The 16,644-nt window shown below is 36.1% G+C and overlaps 1 protein-coding gene across 15 annotated transcripts in view; it reads right to left on the bottom strand.

Moving 5' to 3' along the window:
• Positions 1–291: 291 nt before the first annotated feature.
• PER2 (period circadian regulator 2) overlaps positions 292–16,644 on the bottom strand; it is a 50,572-nt gene continuing 34,219 nt past the window's right edge. For 14 of the 15 annotated variants that reach the window (XM_087739535.1, XM_087739542.1, XM_087739538.1 and 11 more), the window contains 13 exons: positions 16,453–16,606; positions 15,938–16,046; positions 15,437–15,568; positions 14,924–15,020; positions 14,005–14,161; positions 13,795–13,922; positions 12,012–12,185; positions 11,496–11,756; positions 9,286–10,133; positions 6,486–6,672; positions 5,758–5,950; positions 3,922–4,072; positions 292–2,769 (listed from right to left, as the gene is read on the bottom strand). In XM_087739535.1, coding sequence (XP_087595661.1) covers positions 2,620–2,769; positions 3,922–4,072; positions 5,758–5,950; positions 6,486–6,672; positions 9,286–10,133; positions 11,496–11,756; positions 12,012–12,185; positions 13,795–13,922; positions 14,005–14,161; positions 14,924–15,020; positions 15,437–15,568; positions 15,938–16,046; positions 16,453–16,606 — 2,741 coding nt within the window. In that variant the 3' untranslated portion in view covers positions 292–2,619. Of the gene's footprint in view, positions 2,770–3,921; positions 4,073–5,757; positions 5,951–6,485; positions 6,673–9,285; positions 10,134–11,495; positions 11,757–12,011; positions 12,186–13,794; positions 13,923–14,004; positions 14,162–14,923; positions 15,021–15,436; positions 15,569–15,937; positions 16,047–16,452; positions 16,607–16,644 lie in introns of those variants that run through there. The other variant, XR_015700481.1, reaches the window with a different exon arrangement.

The following is a 16,644-nucleotide window of genomic DNA, read 5'->3' as shown; positions in this document are numbered from 1 at the left end:
GGTGGTTTTGAACAAACAAACAGAGAGCACCCAGCTGCATACGCTCTTCCAGGGAGTAAATTTGTACATGTTTTCAGAATGACTAGTCACTACAAAGATTCAGTCTTCCGTTTCACTACTAAACTTGCAGGTCAGACAAGTTGGCACCAATTTTACTTCAGGACAGTAAGCCACAACTAACTTCATAGCTTGCAAATTCTTCAGTTTGAAATACCAGTTCACATACTAAGAGTAATGAATATATTTTTGCTTCTTACATGGAGTAGAAGGCTCAAGGAACAAAAAGGCAACTAAAAATATATCTGTTTTATTTACCAGTTTTCTAAAAAGCAAAGTCATAAAAATTAGTCACAAGTGGCAAAACCAAAATATATTGCACAGTGTACAGAAAACATTGTTGACATGTTGACAAAGTGTCATCACAAATAAATCATCTTACAACAGTTTGGAAAAATTACAGCTTCAGAATCTTATCTATAAATGGAGGCATGTAGATTTAAAGTTACAGGAAAATATTTTAATACCACCCTGTAAATGCAAACACTTTAAGGATGCAAGATTAAGTCCCTAAGTAAGCACATCCACAAAATGCTCTAAATATACTTTTCTCTTCCTTTCACTAAGTTATGGTTACAAGATGGTCATTGGAGAGGGAAAAAAAAAAAAAAGAATGAGAACAAATTAAAAAAAAAACACAACAGAAAAAAAGCATGCTACAGCAAAGAAGTTCAAAGTGGTTGAGAAGTCCCTGAAAATAATTTGTATAATTATGATGCACTCCTTTTATATAAAGCTTTTATTTTTCCCAAACCCTGGTCCAATTAAAACTATTTGTGTTTACATGTAAAAATGGAATATATTTAATATGTTGGTATAGCTGCACTGTTCCATCTATGATTAAAACATTTAATACATTGGACTTGAACACCAACATTTTAAAATTTCTCATTCAGTTTATATTTACATATATTAAAGTTTGAACTTGCTAAACTATTAAAGACAGGAACCAGATCTTGCTGGGTAGTGCTTTGCACTACATTTAAGATACTTTTTAAAATTGTGATTCTACTTGTTTCACAAGTTCACACACTCTGCTATTGGCAGAACCTGTCTCCAAATTTCCTCACGACACTGTCCAATTAATAACTAATTACTTTACACAAATTATTTCTTCCACTAAGCAAATACCAGTCACTTCTGCATGTTTTTGGTGTCAGATCTAACTTCACATCCTCTTTGTATGCAAAGAGAATTATTTTTATAGAATGAAAATAACGCTAAATTTCAGTGAATAGAAACGTTACCCTAATAAAAAAGGAAATGCTTTCCAAGAAAAATATTTTAAGACAAACATATCAAAGTTAATTGAATTTCTCCATAAGTTTTTCACCCCAAGACCTACAGCTGACATCTAGCAATACTGCAACTAAATGTCCTTTAACTAACCAATATATTGAAGTTCCTCTTCTGTGTTCTCTTCCCACATCCAACATGTATAAACAGCACAAGAACATAAAGTACACATATTCAAGTCAATACAATCTCAGAGGCATTAAAATTAAATCCTTGACAGCAAAGGATTCCAGCCACACTAAGTTTTGGATTATGCAATTTGAATATAGTGAAAGTCAACGCTATTCTCAGAATCACTTCTCTTTTATAAGAACCATTTTCAAATGACAAGAAATGTCTAATCCTCTCTTGCCACATACAAGTTTGATGTTTGTTTAGCCACGCAGGAAAAACTAATGGCCAACCTCCTGACAGAACAAATCAGAAATAAAGGTTAAAGTTATACCAAGCTTTGTCTAACAGTCACTGAAGCATACACAGTCATCCTCTGTGGTCTTAGTTTTTAAAATCTTTAAGCATGAAGATTTCTTGTGTATAAATTCTCAGAAATGATGCTTCAATCAAGGTAATAAACAGTTCATAGTATTGCAGTGTCCATTTAAACAAAAGGCTACAAAGTTGTCAGCACTCATCTATACTTTCTCACACATTCACAGAAGTATTTTAACCCGAGACCATCTTACAAAATTCGTTCAACATTTCTCTTGGACACAAATGGTTCCTACATTCAAAACTATAAGAAACAAACAAAGAGGATGGGATCAACTGGTGTGAGAAGGGCAAGTGTGAATTGATTTGCTTGAAGGTTATTTCTTCTACTATGCTGGACCACTTCAAAACATTAAGAACAATGCTAAAGAGCCACTGAGCAAAATCGCTAGAACAATTTATAATGCTGAATCATTACCAAAAGGAGGTTTGAAGAACCGTATGTAAGGGGATTTTCAGTACTCATTAATCCACTCTACAAAAAACAGTAGGCATCAATGAAAGTTTCTATAGTTTATAAAGAAATACTTGAGGCATATGAGTGCAAAATACGAGTCTTTCTTTTTTAAAGAAAAGCTATACCATCTTCAACAATGTCCTTACTGGGAAGAGATTGCCACCATTTAAAAAGAGATTCATTCACAAATGACTCTTCTAGAGCAAGAAAAAACACATTTGTTTTTATGAACTGGATTCATCTTGCTGGATACAAGATTAAAACCGTTATGGATCATCACTGTAGTTTTGAAGCAGCTTTGAAAACAGCAGGCTCAAAGGCTATGTTTGTTCTTCACTGACTTGATTCAGGGAAACCAAGTTGTTTTCCCCACTGTCTTCAATCATTTCATTAAGGTCCATTTCATGGATTTCTTCATCATATGATGTATAAAAATTGCTCTGTATATTGTCCTCACAAAAAATACATTCCTAAAAACAAAACCAGAAAATTATAGAAATACTCATAAGTCAAAGAAAAAAAAAAAGCTTTTCCAAACAACGGTCCATTTGCATGCAATCCCCAATTCCAAGGGAACCTTTACATCTGTGCTGCAACTACCAGATATATTCCACTCCCCAACTTTCCCCCACACAATCATTTTATAACGTGTAGTAGATCAATACAAGTACTTGAGAACTCTACTGGAAGCAGTTATGTCATAGATCATTTATAATGCTGACATTTTACATGCACTTCCAATCACCTTTTCCTCCATTTGATTGCTAGCCCTGCAGTAATACGTTCATGTCAGTTGCAGTGCTTAAGAGACTGAAGCAACTGTACGCTTACAGAAGTTGGATGCTATAGTATTAACATTGCAAAAACTAACATCAGGATTAGGATTCCACTGCAACTCTGTCACACTGACTTTTGAAATACTAACGTGCAAAGAGAGCCTCTGCATCTGGTAACTTATGTGCAAAAAGCTACAAATGACGGAAAGCTTAGGGAAAAGAGAATGCAATCAGGTATTTGTGTGTGAATAAGTAAAATACACAGACAACAAATAAAACTGCAACAATGCTTTGTTTTGGTTGGTTTTTTTTGTTTGGGTTGTTTTGGGCATTTTTTTGTTTGGTTGGTTTTAGTTTTTTTTTGTTTTTATTTTTTTTGTTTGTTTGGGTTTTTTTTTGCTTTTCAAGCCATTAATCCACTTGTAGAATCAAGACAAGAGATGATCCTGTGCAAGAAGTCTGATAGAAAAAAGGAACAGTATACTCCCATTAATTTTGCACTTTCTAGAAAGCAATGGGCATAAATTTCTGCACACAAACTAGATTTTTGTGTAGCAAAGTTTCTGGCTGTGTTAATAAAGGGTTTCAAACAGATACACAGAAATTTACAAATAGGAAGGAAATTTCTTATACTGTGTTTACCACTACTTTGACTTTCCCATTGGAAAGAAGACTTATGGTAAATTAAATCAAGGCAGAAACCTCTGCATGGAACTTTGAATGAATTTTTTTCTCTGTGTAATTTACCAAGCTTTCATAGCAACATGAATGGAAAAGTCTAACATACTCTCGCATGTATAACAGTGCTTAAATTATTAGCTGCGTAACTAACTGATTTAAACTTACAGAATTAGCAACGGTTTTTGGCAGTCCACCTTGCTGGATCCATGGATGAACTTCAATAAGTTCTCTTTTTTGTTCTTCTGTAAATTTTGGCTGTAGTTTCTGCATTTGCTTTAATTTCTGCTTATCTTCTTTTAAAACTGTTTCCAAATCTCTAAAATAAAATGTATGTAGAAATTGAATGTCAACAGTTTCTGGGCTTTATGCCTATATAAGGTTACACAGTCAAATACTAACATTTTTAAAGACTATTTTTGTTCTGGAATGTTAAGCTTACAAATCTTATATTGGAAGAAAATGAAGTGTGGTTATTTCATCAGCTTTCTGCATTTGCAGACCACTTTAACGCAACTCTGCTGGCTCATTGTCTTTTCAAAACCCATCACTGAAAACAGTTTTCTTAGACCTGTTCAGGCAACACCACTGGTGAAACCACCAAGAACCCCAGTTTTCCCTCTGCAGCTGCTGCAGTAAGTTCCAAGTTCTCCTTCACTCAGAGGACAACCTAAAACAGACACTAAATGCACATAGGAGATACTAAAGCAGAAGTAGTAAGATATGTTTAAAAAGGTCATCAAGAATGGATTAAACTTCAGGACTGAGGGAGAGAGATTTAGAAAACACTGCACTATGTCAGCCGCCACAGTTCTCTCTTCTCCCAATGCCCCATCTTGATTCAGAAACTTAAAAAAAAACAAAAACCACCAAAAAAAACCAAACCCGCACCACACCAAGCATTTACAAGCTGTATACGTCTATAAAAGACAACAATAGAAAGCAAGTTCCAAGAAACCCAGTACTATTTCTGTTCCTTACAGCATGCCTAAGAACAGCTTGGCTTTACACTTCTCTTCTTGGGCATCACACACTGACAGTGAGCTTAACTCTTCTTATCACAATATTCTGTTTTATACTATGTTCTCTTTGGCAGGCTTTGCTACTTTTACAGTCTACTGGAATTCCCATCTATAGTTGTCAACCCTTCAGGCTACAGAAACTGAGAAAATGCCAAGATATTTTTAAATCTAGGGAAAAATTCTGAAGTTCTTACGATGTGTTCTCTATTCCCCCCCATCATCCCTGTGCTTCTGTATTTTGAAAGCTTGTTTTCCTTTCCTTTCAAAAGACTCGTTTTTACTGAAACTTCCTATTCCTTTCAAAACACCATTCACTGTTCTCAAGAAATATAAACAAGATGAAGAAAAAAAATCTGCAGACTTGTCACCCCACCTCCCCCTATATCTGTTCTTTGCTATTGAAGGAGGGAATTTTTTTTTTTTTTTTTAAGTTTTTTCTATTAGAAACCTTATGATTTTTACCTTCTACTTCCTTGTCCTATTTGAACGGGAATTTATGGAGGAGAATGAACATGTGGAAGTTAACAACCCAGGGAAAAAAGCAGAAGGCAGAGAAAGCAGCGTGTCACTGAATGTGGCATCTCAAGGACAACAGCCACAGACTACAGGTTTTCCATGCCACAGACCATCATTAGATCTAAGCATACTCACCAGGATCTGTTAATCGGGCTACAAAGATTTCTAGACAAGTAGTTACAAATCACTAACTATAAAACAGCTTCAAAAAATATACACAGTTAATTTCAACTCAGGTCATTGATCTAAAAATACAGATAAGTAATCAAATAATTTTACTTTTTGAGAACGTCTTGTGTAGTATACAAAAGATATACAGGAAGCAAGAATTCTTCTTAACACTGAGCTAAACATTACAATCAATTTACTTCTATTGAGACAGAGATTCATATATATCTTTCCTTCTATACACCCTGCTCCCCCCAACATATATACAGTTCATGAAGGATTACGATATTGGAATTACCGTGAAGGTATCTGGTAAGTCATCATAACAGTGTCATCTGTGTTTGCCATCAAAAGCCATATAGGATCCTGAAGGACGTATTTAATGAAGTGCTCACTTTCTTCCATTTCTGCCTTCATTTTGGTTTTATGATGATTTTCTGAGGAATCAATACTCCCGAAGTATTTGCTGGTATGACTAGTTTCACTACTACCTTTAAAAAGAAATTTAAAGTTTCATTATAAATTGTCAAATACACAGATTATCTGAATGCTTTTGAAAATAGAGATTAAAGAGAACTGAAAGTATAAATACAACCACTATTTTACTTCATTTTTTAAACAGAGAGAGCTTCCACCCCTATGTAAATGCATTATATTTTTAAAACTCAAATTCTCAAGCTAAGTCTCCATTCAATTTCAACAGAATAATTAGCTTGCTTAAATTAAAAACTCTGAAATGAAACATGAAGGATTACAGTATTTTCTCTTCATTATTCTGTCATACCTACATAATACCTTAATGGCTATTTTACACACACTTAAAAGGTTCTATACTGTAAATCAAGCACAATAGAAAAAAAACTTTTATGTTATATAATAAAAAAAAAAATCAAGAATAAACTATGCAATGAGGATTAAAGACAATAAAGATTTTTATGTAAAGCACTTCATGTTGAAGTGGTGTTTGCAATACTTCACGCTCCAACTCTTCTAAAATGCTAAGAGAGTACTCACTGCCAGCGTTACCTGTTCTGCTCCCCGACATGCCACAGCCATTGGATCCAGACCCCAGAGACTCAGCAGCTGCAGATACACCACTCCCTGAAGAAGCTGAACCAGTGCCTGAACACGCATCTTCTTGAAGTAAAATGTCAAGCAGGACACTAGACATGGAGAGCGCATCACTGTTTTGAGCGTCCATTGGAGATTCAGCCTAGTGACAAGAAGGAGAGGGGGAAAAAAAAAAATTGAAAAAGCAAACCCAAAACAAAAAACCAAGGCTATTTCATTACTAGTAATTTACATTTAGTATTAATCCATTTCACTTTGTATTCTAATATTTTTACACAGTTATTCAAAAGACAGACAACCACCAATAACATATGCCAGGACCAACTGAGGAATAATGAAGTGGACTGATAGGCAGAAAAGTGGTCCTTCAGTAAGATTGAGATTTCAATTCAATTTCTCTTAAAAAAAAAATATATATATATATACATATATACATTGTGTGTGTGTGTATATATATATATATACACACATACATACACACACACACACATACATACATATATATATATATATATATATATATATATATATGTATAGTTTAGTGAGGTAGTGAGGAAGTAAGGAAGGCATTTGCTATTCAGTTTTGACAGCCCCTACTGTCCTGGACAAGTCAGAATTTACCCAAGACACCTAAGACACACTAGCAGTTGCTCCTACTATAATCTATCTCAAGGAGTTTTGCATCAACAGTCCACCACTGTTAATACTCTCAGTAGTGAATGATGAGAAGGAAGAAGGTGTTCCCAGATGCAAGCTTCCTAGGCAAGATAACTTACCCGTATGGTTTTAAGCGAAGAGCATTAACTACACTGATTTCTAATATAAGCAAAACCTCACTGCAAGTCAGTTTAGAATATTAGCAATTAAGGTTGACAGAACTTGGCAAAATACATAATAATAGAAAGAACTACCTTTATCCTTAACACATTCCTGAACAAATGCCTGTATTGTCCTCATTTCCTAGTAAGTGATGAGGAAACTACAGAAAGTTACATTTTGCAGGTTTCTAAAGAATAGGAACTAACAGTTCGAGGAAATTCAAAAGAATTTGCCAGCAAAATTGTTACTATTAAGTGTTATTATCGAGCTTCTTTTAATTCAGCAGAGGCATCTCAGAGCATGCTCTAAGTTACAGACTATCACAGATGCACTGTTATACCACAGCACAAGTCAGAAGTCCTTACAGGGATAAGATTTCAGAGATGTAGTGCACAGAATACATTAGTCCAAATATGGCACTGGATGCATATAACCCTGAAAATTTCTCCATAAGTAGCATTTGCACAACTAGTATGATAGAGATTTTTTTATGAAAACCAAATGTATTTGTTCCCAAGATCATGAGATAACAAACATGTAATAATAGAATGTGACAAGTTGTTGCACTGTATCAATCAAGTTTGGAAGTTTCTCTAGAAAAACATAGATACAACAAAATCCATTTCTCTCTTCTCCCTCCATTCATCCCCCTTAAGAATCAATATCAAGACTATTAGGTAAAATAAATCATCTAGAAATTAACCAGGGAGAAAAGTTTAACATGGAAATCTGAATGTACCCCACAGTGTGGGGAACAAGTCTTTTCAGAAGTTTTTCCATCCTCCTCCTTTATAACTTCTACTGTAGATACATGCTTATGACTCACTGCACAAAGAAAGTCATCTCATCAGCTGCTAGCATCAACACCAACAATGCTTTTTACCAATTAGAGTACTTTAGATCTCAGACATGCCTAAAAGTAAAAGCCACCCCTTCCAATGCCTGCTTTCCTTTTATCAGCAATGAACACAAGTTCTACTTTGTAACTGCACCATTAGATGCAGAGACCAGTTACAAACCACAGCACAAGACGAACAGGAGGGAGGAAAGAGCCAGTCAAAAAGGCTTAGGTTGCAACTCCATCCCATCAGTGACTTCACATTTACAAAGACACTCTATGGTGCCTTTAGAAAACACTAATATCAGTCTAGATATTTCTGTCATAGAAACCTTTATGGACATATTACTCCATCTGAAGTTTCTGTAAGGTTATTTGTTAAACTGATTTGTCAAATTTGAATGAGCCAGAAAAAAAAAAACTGAAGTTACCAACCAGCTCAGCATAGTTTTAGTGTACCGAATAAAGTTATGGCCTGCAAGTAGTAATTCATTCTTCCTTTTCTTTGGTTGCTTGTTTGTAAATAAAGATGTGATTTTATTTTAAATCAGCTTCTTTCAGACCACTTAGAGATTCTTTCCCCGCCTCCACACAAATTCACTAGCCCAAAATGTTTTGCTAAAAATACAGTGCTCGTATTATTTTAAATCTATTTCAGTGCTTTTCAATGAGCTTATCCATATTCATATTTTTTTAAAAAAAAAGGAAACAGAACTGTTTCAGGATGTATTTCCAAACTTCCTACTGTATCTTTAGAACAACAACAACAACAACAACAACAAGAAAGTGGTTTTAATTTTTAAAGGTTAAGACTATTTTAATGATTGGATTTCATGTACTCAGTCTGCTGAAGTCTGAATTTACTAACTACAATTGTGAGTCCATCTCCTGGCATTATATTGACTGATGACTGTCTATCATTAAAAAACAGGTCCCACAAGCAAAAGGATTGAAAACGGTGTAGCAGAGACAGGAAAACGAGGGCAGTGGAATCCATTTTAGGCATCTCTACATATTAACAACTTCAGATATGTTCAAGAATAGGAAGACTTTAAAAAAAAAACAAAAACCAAAAAACAAACACATCAGCATACTTACTGGTAAGGATCCCTTTCTACTACAGTTATCAGTTGTCATGATTTTGCCTATGGCTCCTTCCTCACTTAAAGCTCCATGTAAACCCGCAGGAGCTCCACTTTCAGCAGCTTTTGTGGTTTCTTCTAACTGTAGAAGATTCAGAGGAGAACTGCACCTTGACTGGAACAGAGGTGGTGAAGCCTGGTCTTGAGGACCCACTGACTGTGGAGTGCAGGAACGGGATGGCTCATTTCGCGGCTCTGTGACAGGAACCTTTTCACTCTCTGCTGGTGGATTATAATGGAATGGCTGTGTTGGAAAAAATGCCTGTTGTGGAAAAGGGCTGGGTGTAGCGAATGGCGGCTGTGTCGGAAATACTGTCTGTGAAGAGAAAGTGGAATGGGCAGGGAAGTTGGGTTGGCTGTGGTATAGCGTTTGAGGTAAGTTACTGTTCATCTCTGGGTAGACATAGTTGGGGAGCACAAGAGCTACAACAGGCGTCATGAGGGGTGCAGAGAACTGGGATGGTTGCATGGGGCAAGTATTTCCAGAGTCTGGCAACTGATTAAAACCAGAGAGTGAAGTCTCAGGAGCTGGTGGTACAGCCCCTGCTGCTGGAAAAACAGGAAGTGGATATGCAGGCATAACGGTGGGAAAAGACATAGCTGAATAGCTCGCTTGTGAAGTGTCTGATGGTGACCAAGCAGTAGTATTTAAACCTTGAAGAGGGAACCGATGGGGCAATTTAGTTCCAGAAGTTGTACTGTCCGAAGATTCCTGGGGTTTAATGCGCTTTGATTTCCTGTTCTTTCCACTTTTCTTCCAAGGCTGATCCATTCCAGAACTAACATTTCTTTGTCCACGGCCACCTGCAAAAAACAACAACAACAAAAAAAAAACCACCACACCACATCAGGAAGGATCCTACTTGCAATCTGATGGATCCCTTTCACCTTGTCATCCCTAGAAGTTGCTCAAAACCACAGTTCTGGACTTAGCCTACCCAAGTGGAAGTATTTGGGAAGGGGTCAGGTTCACTTTTACCTCTAGCACAAGAGCTAAGCTAACAGGGCAATGAAAACCATGCTGACACATCATGGAAGAAAAGACAGCAGTAGCAGATCAGTTCAGGCTCAAATGTGTGTCACCCAAACAGCATAAAGCTGCAAAACAGTGGCTCCCAGAGAGGCAAACTTCTAATTACTCCAGCAATTACAAACGAAAGCAGTATGGGGAGGGGGGAGAAGGAGAGAAAGTATACATAAAGAAAGGAATTTCCTGAAGGAAAAAAGCATGCTACCTTTACAACCTTATTTTAGGAGAATTCTGCACCAAGTGACTCTTCCCTAGGTGAAGGCTGTTGGTTCATCCGATTACAGAGGAAATCCATAAAATACCTTCTGGCACTAAAAGCTGCTCAAACTTTTAGTTTGGCTAAAGCTTATTTAGATAGGCTGAAAGTTTATTGAGTATAAAGAATGCAAGGGGACTAAAGGGTTCCAGAACAGGTTTCCTAAATCAAGGACCTGCATAGCTATTTAAATAAAAAAATGAAAGATAAGAATCTGCAAAAAATGCTTAGCAGTGTCTGATTTCTGTTCCAAGTCAAGTCAGGACTGAAATGGGAACAAAGTCAGATTGGTATCAAGCACTTCTGAAAATGCCATACGGAGTTCCTAGTCCTAATAAACAAAACAATCTCACTATTACAGCTAGTTTGTGCCATTTCCATCCCACTGATCACATTATTAACTTAAAGGCAACCAAACAATTATTAGGTTGTTTCACCAATTACACAATAGTGGAATAGGGTAAACTGGATGTAAAGCAAAGGGGGTGAAAACAATACAAAACCACAAACCTGAAAAAAAAGACAGATGGAAAGACAGAAGGAAAAGCAAGGGAATACCAGCATAGGCACAATAAAGCAAACATGCTAAAGCATGTATTTTGTCCCTTGAAAGTAGATGCATGACAGTAATGGTATAGTGAACAGAGAAAAATGAAAACATTAGTTACTAAAATGTCAGTTATTACATTAAAAGCTATATTCCACTCTCAATCTTCAAGCAAGACTTATCAGAAAGACTTTTTTCTGTGGTCTTTAAAAATAGCATGCAACTGTCACTATTCACAGTGGCCCCACAATACAGCTAAAAATGGAAATACCCTCTCAACAGGATTTACTTCCTACAGAAATACAAGTTTTATTGTGAAAACTATTGCCATACCACGTTCAACAGGCCGTCCTTTTGGTTTATCTTGTAAGTAGTGATTGCAGTGGGACTGAAAAATATTAAATCTCTTGATTTCTTTAAACTTATTTAAAAAGCTCTGCTCCTCTTTTTGCGTATGCACTGCAAGGACTTCCTTTGTAAGTCCCAGTTTTTTAAATGTCTCCTTTTCTTGATTTACATGCGCAGAGCTGGATGGAGGGGCAGGAAGTTGGCCATCTAAGAGTTCTGCTCCGCTTGGACCATCTTCTATCATTTCTACAGAAATAGGAGGAAAGAAATAAATCCAGATTAAAAAAGCTCTGTACGTGCATTTTTAAGCTATTACAATTCTGAAATAATTTTGCTGCAAGTTTAAGAAACAAGTGCTGTCCCTATTTATTCCATTTCCATCGGAACATTTTAGCTGTAAGAAAATGTAAGTCACAAGCAGATACTAGCTGTTCACATGTCTGAAGTTCAAACTTGCTGACAACCACCATTTTGGAGAAAATTTATCAGCAAGAATCATACCTAATTCAGGTTGCGTTTTTTTGTCTCCAACATGAACAATGGTGCTACTGTAGCTGCACTGACTTGTGAGAGAGACAACACTTTCAGGCTTGCCAGGTAAAGCCAAAGATGTTAAGTGAGCACCAACCACTGGGGGACCATTTGATTTACCAGATGCCTTCAACACAGCAGGATCTGTTAAAAGAAATAAAGTTGTAGTTTACTGAACGTAAACAAGAGCAAATGCAAGTTATATGCTGCTAGGGTTGCAAAACAGTAGAGGCTAAACTGTGCTTGACAAGACACAAAATGAACATCTTACTTTACTTTCTGCATTCCACCAAGAACGTTTTAGGAATAGAATGACTTCTGAGCAACCAAATCCAGTCCTCTACTTGCACATACAGCCAAACCAAATCTTTTCAATGAAGCACTTTTTGCTCTTTCCTGGTCGTCACTCTTCTTTCATGGCACAATTTTGGAAAAAAGTTTCTAGCCTCTTCCAGCCTAAGATTAAGTCCTGCCCAGCTCCCATATCATTGTACACTAATCACTGTCATTAGCTGGTTATCTTAACGGTTTTGCTCTGAGCATCCACCTGTTTAAATTCTCTCACCTGATAGCTATACACAATAATCCAGCAGAGGTCATACCAGTGCTTCATAAAACAGCATTAAAACATTCCTTCTCTAAGTAGGAATAGTTGACATAACACATATTTAAGACCTAAAGTTTGCCTTTTTCCTGACTAGAGTATGCTGGTGGCTTCGTCATTCCCCGTCATCAATGCACCAAAAAGCTAGTGAACCCACATCTTCTCCTGTCAACTATAACTGCATAGACTCCAAATGACAGAAGAAATGGTGTTCCTAATTGTATGATACTAGTTCCACCATTTCTTCCTCTCTAATTCTCAAGGCATTTCAATTCCTTCTACAGGACACTTTGTTCCTTTGTATACTGATACCTTCCAATGTGATTTTAAAAGCTGCATTAGAACTTTTTGAAGCTCATCAAAAGGAAATCTAGACAAGATCATTCCCAAGACCAATTTTTGAGAAACTCCACTAGACCATTCTCCTTCAGCCTCATATAATGACAAGGTTGAATCAGAAAGTATCTTGTTTATGTATAGTCCTTCACCAATCTCACAATTCTTGCACTAACCGAACAGTTACATTCTTCACTTTAGCTCCCCATCCACAGAGGGACTATATCAAATGCTATACATAAGTCCTAACAAATTCAGTTAATGTTTTGGCTTACAGCAGACTTTTTAGATAGCTATCCCTCAGTAATCCCCATTTTCATGGCTGGACACTCCTTTCGAATGGGTTCTTGTGCCTCACACAACACAGAGCAGTGCAATGCTGCATTTTACCCTCTCTTGTTCCCTTTTTGTTTTTTTTAATGTCCACAAAGAAGAAACAGAAGTGTTATATGCATATTTTTGTTGCAATTAATTAGCTGTCAGGTTCTTCAGCTGGTTGTTCTTACAAGTCTCAACTGTGAAACAAACTTCTTACATTTGATAATGATTCAAGTCCTAAAACTCAAAATCTTGCTGTATTTTGTACAGTATAAATAAGGTTATTGAATATCTTGATTGTAGATGCAATCAACTACTCAGTATTTTGATTGTAGGGAAGATTTTCATAATCAAAGTTAGATCATCAACATCTAACACTGAGAAAATGGCTATGAGGTCATGCCTAAGCTACACTTGTCATTATTCTGCAAAGAAGTAACATCCAACTGGCTGGTAGCAAAAGTCAATCAAGAAAAAGCTGTGATGTAGAAATACCTCCCAAGGGCTGTACAGCATTATCAGCTGGTTTTTGTTCATGGACTCCAGAATTCAGTGATGCAACACTTGATGAAGGTTCACATTTTCTTTTTGCTGTACCAGGCACATTACAACTCTCCAAGTACCTAAAATACAATGATTTAACAATATTAGATATGCAAGTCTTAAGTCTAGAGGTCAAAAGTAGTTTACACACTGGTTGCTTACCTGATGACACTGTCCAAACAGCTAATCTGTTGATAAGAATATATGGGTTGTTCTTTCCAAGCCAACTCTTCAGCAGTCACATTTTTAGGAGCAGCTGTTACTGCAGTATCCTTTCCTACTACATCTTTCACCTGACCACCAGGACCATTCTGTTTTTCTGTGAAAAGAGATACTGCTAGTATGCAATTATGCCATTAAATCCTTGCAAATTCCCCTAAAAGCAACAGTAAAAGTTCTCTTTGATATATATTTCTTGACAGGTCACAAGTTAGCCGCTGTAAAGCAAGTAATAGGTTTGTGCAATATTAAGTGAACATGGTGTAAATATTTTCCTGTTCTTACAGATTCTTGGACATGTGAAATTTAAGTTAGGTTGATGCATATGGATCCAAAGGGAATAGATAATATGGCTATAAAAGAATAGATATCATTAGAGTTGAAATACACTCAGTACGAGGACAACTCTAGTGCCCGTAAGTTATAACAAATTATTGGAAGAATAATCTATTAATGTATGCAAAATTTAAATCTCATTAGTAAGAAAGATTTTCATTCATCAACTTAAAAATTCATGAGGTTACAACGCAAACGGGAAAGAAAACATCCACAACATTTTCCTCCACCTAACAGAAAAGAAGATATTTGACTTGTATGAAAACACGAGCTACAATTAAGGTACTTCAAAACAACAGCTTTAGGACATGCCTTAACTGTGTGTTATACCATTATCAATTCAGACATAGCTGAACACAGTATTTTCCTGAACACAGTGGAGTGCCACAGGACAATAGAATTTTAATTGATAAAAATGCTATCTTTATGCATTCATTAGAACTAAACTAGAAAAAAATCCGACTGTCATATTATACGAGGCACCAACACAATAGACTAATACTTAATTAACTTGCTAATGTCTTACCCGCAAAAGGCTCTCTCTTATATTCCAGTTTTGCTTTATTGTCAGTGAAAATACGCTGTCCTTTATTTTTGACCTTACGGGCATCTTGACAAACCTCCTGAAAGCAGGACATTAAAAAGAGTTATTACAAAATTCTGACATAAAACATAATGTGTAGTGATTCCTCAGTAGACTAAATCCAACCTCAGTTAATCTCTATCTTACAATTAGCATGATCACAGGAGAAATCCTGATGCATAGAATTTTATTGTGCAGCAGCAGAATTTTGGGAATTGGAAAGAGAAGGAATTTAAAGTATGTTTTTTGTACACAATTACTCTGCATTTTGTTTAATATGGTTGAATGACTCTGATAGGAAAATACAAAGATACATTACAAAGACTTTAGAAAAAAACCCAGTATCACTTGGTAAATGAAATATAGCTGCTAAGACTGAGAACTTTTTCTGCTAGAAGTTTAACCAAGCACTAACAGGATGTTACAGGATACTTGAATAAGAAAACCCAAACCTACTGGTTTATCCTTATGAGTGTCTTCATTATTATTTCCTGTGCTGTCACTGGAGGATGCCACACTCATTAAGTGCTCATGTGAACCATTGCTACCTAGACTTCCGTAGCCACTGGATCCACTGTTGTGTACAGGCTGTTAAAAACAACAACAAAATATATCTATATACACACATATCTCGGCACACCAGCTTTAAACAAAACTGAAATTGTTACCAGTAATTCCATGTGAGGAAAAAAGGATTTATTTTAGGGTTTTTGTTTTGATTTGGGTTGGGGTTTTTTTGTGAGGACTCCATAGCTGCATGAAATCCTTAAAATACCAACTGGAGCTTTAATGTACTTCAGTAAGTCTTCTCTAGTAATCATGAGTGTTAAGTAATTTCTAGGATTGTAGTCAGAAATTCCAGTACAGTAGTAGACAGCTAAACAAAACGTCACACAAAGACAAATGCCCTTTCTTCAGTGGGAAATGAAAAGGGTAACATTAAAGCACATGTTGTACCTGCAATAATAGCCGATATATTTGCTCAGTGATTTCCTGAACACTGGGATGAAGGATTCTATCCTCTGTATAGTTGGGAGCAGCGAAGACATCTTCATTTAAGGGACCCCTGCATAAACCAAACATATCCCAGCTCATTACAAATGCAAGTACTTCAATCACAGAGACCACAACTTCAATTTACCATCTGTATACAGTAAACAGAAACTGATGCTTATTCTATTGCATCTACAACCTTTGAATCTGATAAAATACATACCCTTACTCACTTTGAGCATGACTTCCCTCTTCTGAAGCAACTCTTGACAGTATTGGCAGAATTTGAACGACTTCAAATTTCTTTTTAAAGCAGTTACTATGTCACAAAACCCAAATTTAAAAAGGAAGCAATTTGTATGCGTGATTTTTCTCCACCCCTGAAAATTCGTTATGTCTTTCTTAAGGATCACTATGTAAACCCAAGGGGAGGGAAAATAAAAAATTCAAAAAAAAAAAACAACAGTTTATTAACTTACGTCCTAACTTTGTGTCTTCCAATAATAAATGAAACTTTTCGACTCCAAGGGTTAATGAAACTGGACCAGCTAGTGTCCATGGTTATATAATCTCCATTTCTAGTGCAAAACCTGATTGGTGAATAGTCAAAAGGCTGTCCTCCATACTGAAGTACTGTAATGAAGGATTCAAAAAAATTTCAGATTAATATT

This window comes from Nipponia nippon, unplaced genomic scaffold (assembly GCF_047370975.1).
Source record: "Nipponia nippon isolate SJK-2023a ecotype South Korea unplaced genomic scaffold, ASM4737097v1 scaffold_7, whole genome shotgun sequence".
Classification (NCBI taxonomy): domain Eukaryota; kingdom Metazoa; phylum Chordata; class Aves; order Pelecaniformes; family Threskiornithidae; genus Nipponia; species Nipponia nippon.
The sequence above is the reverse complement of the archived record's forward strand: the minus strand, read 5'-3'. Positions and strand labels throughout refer to the sequence as shown.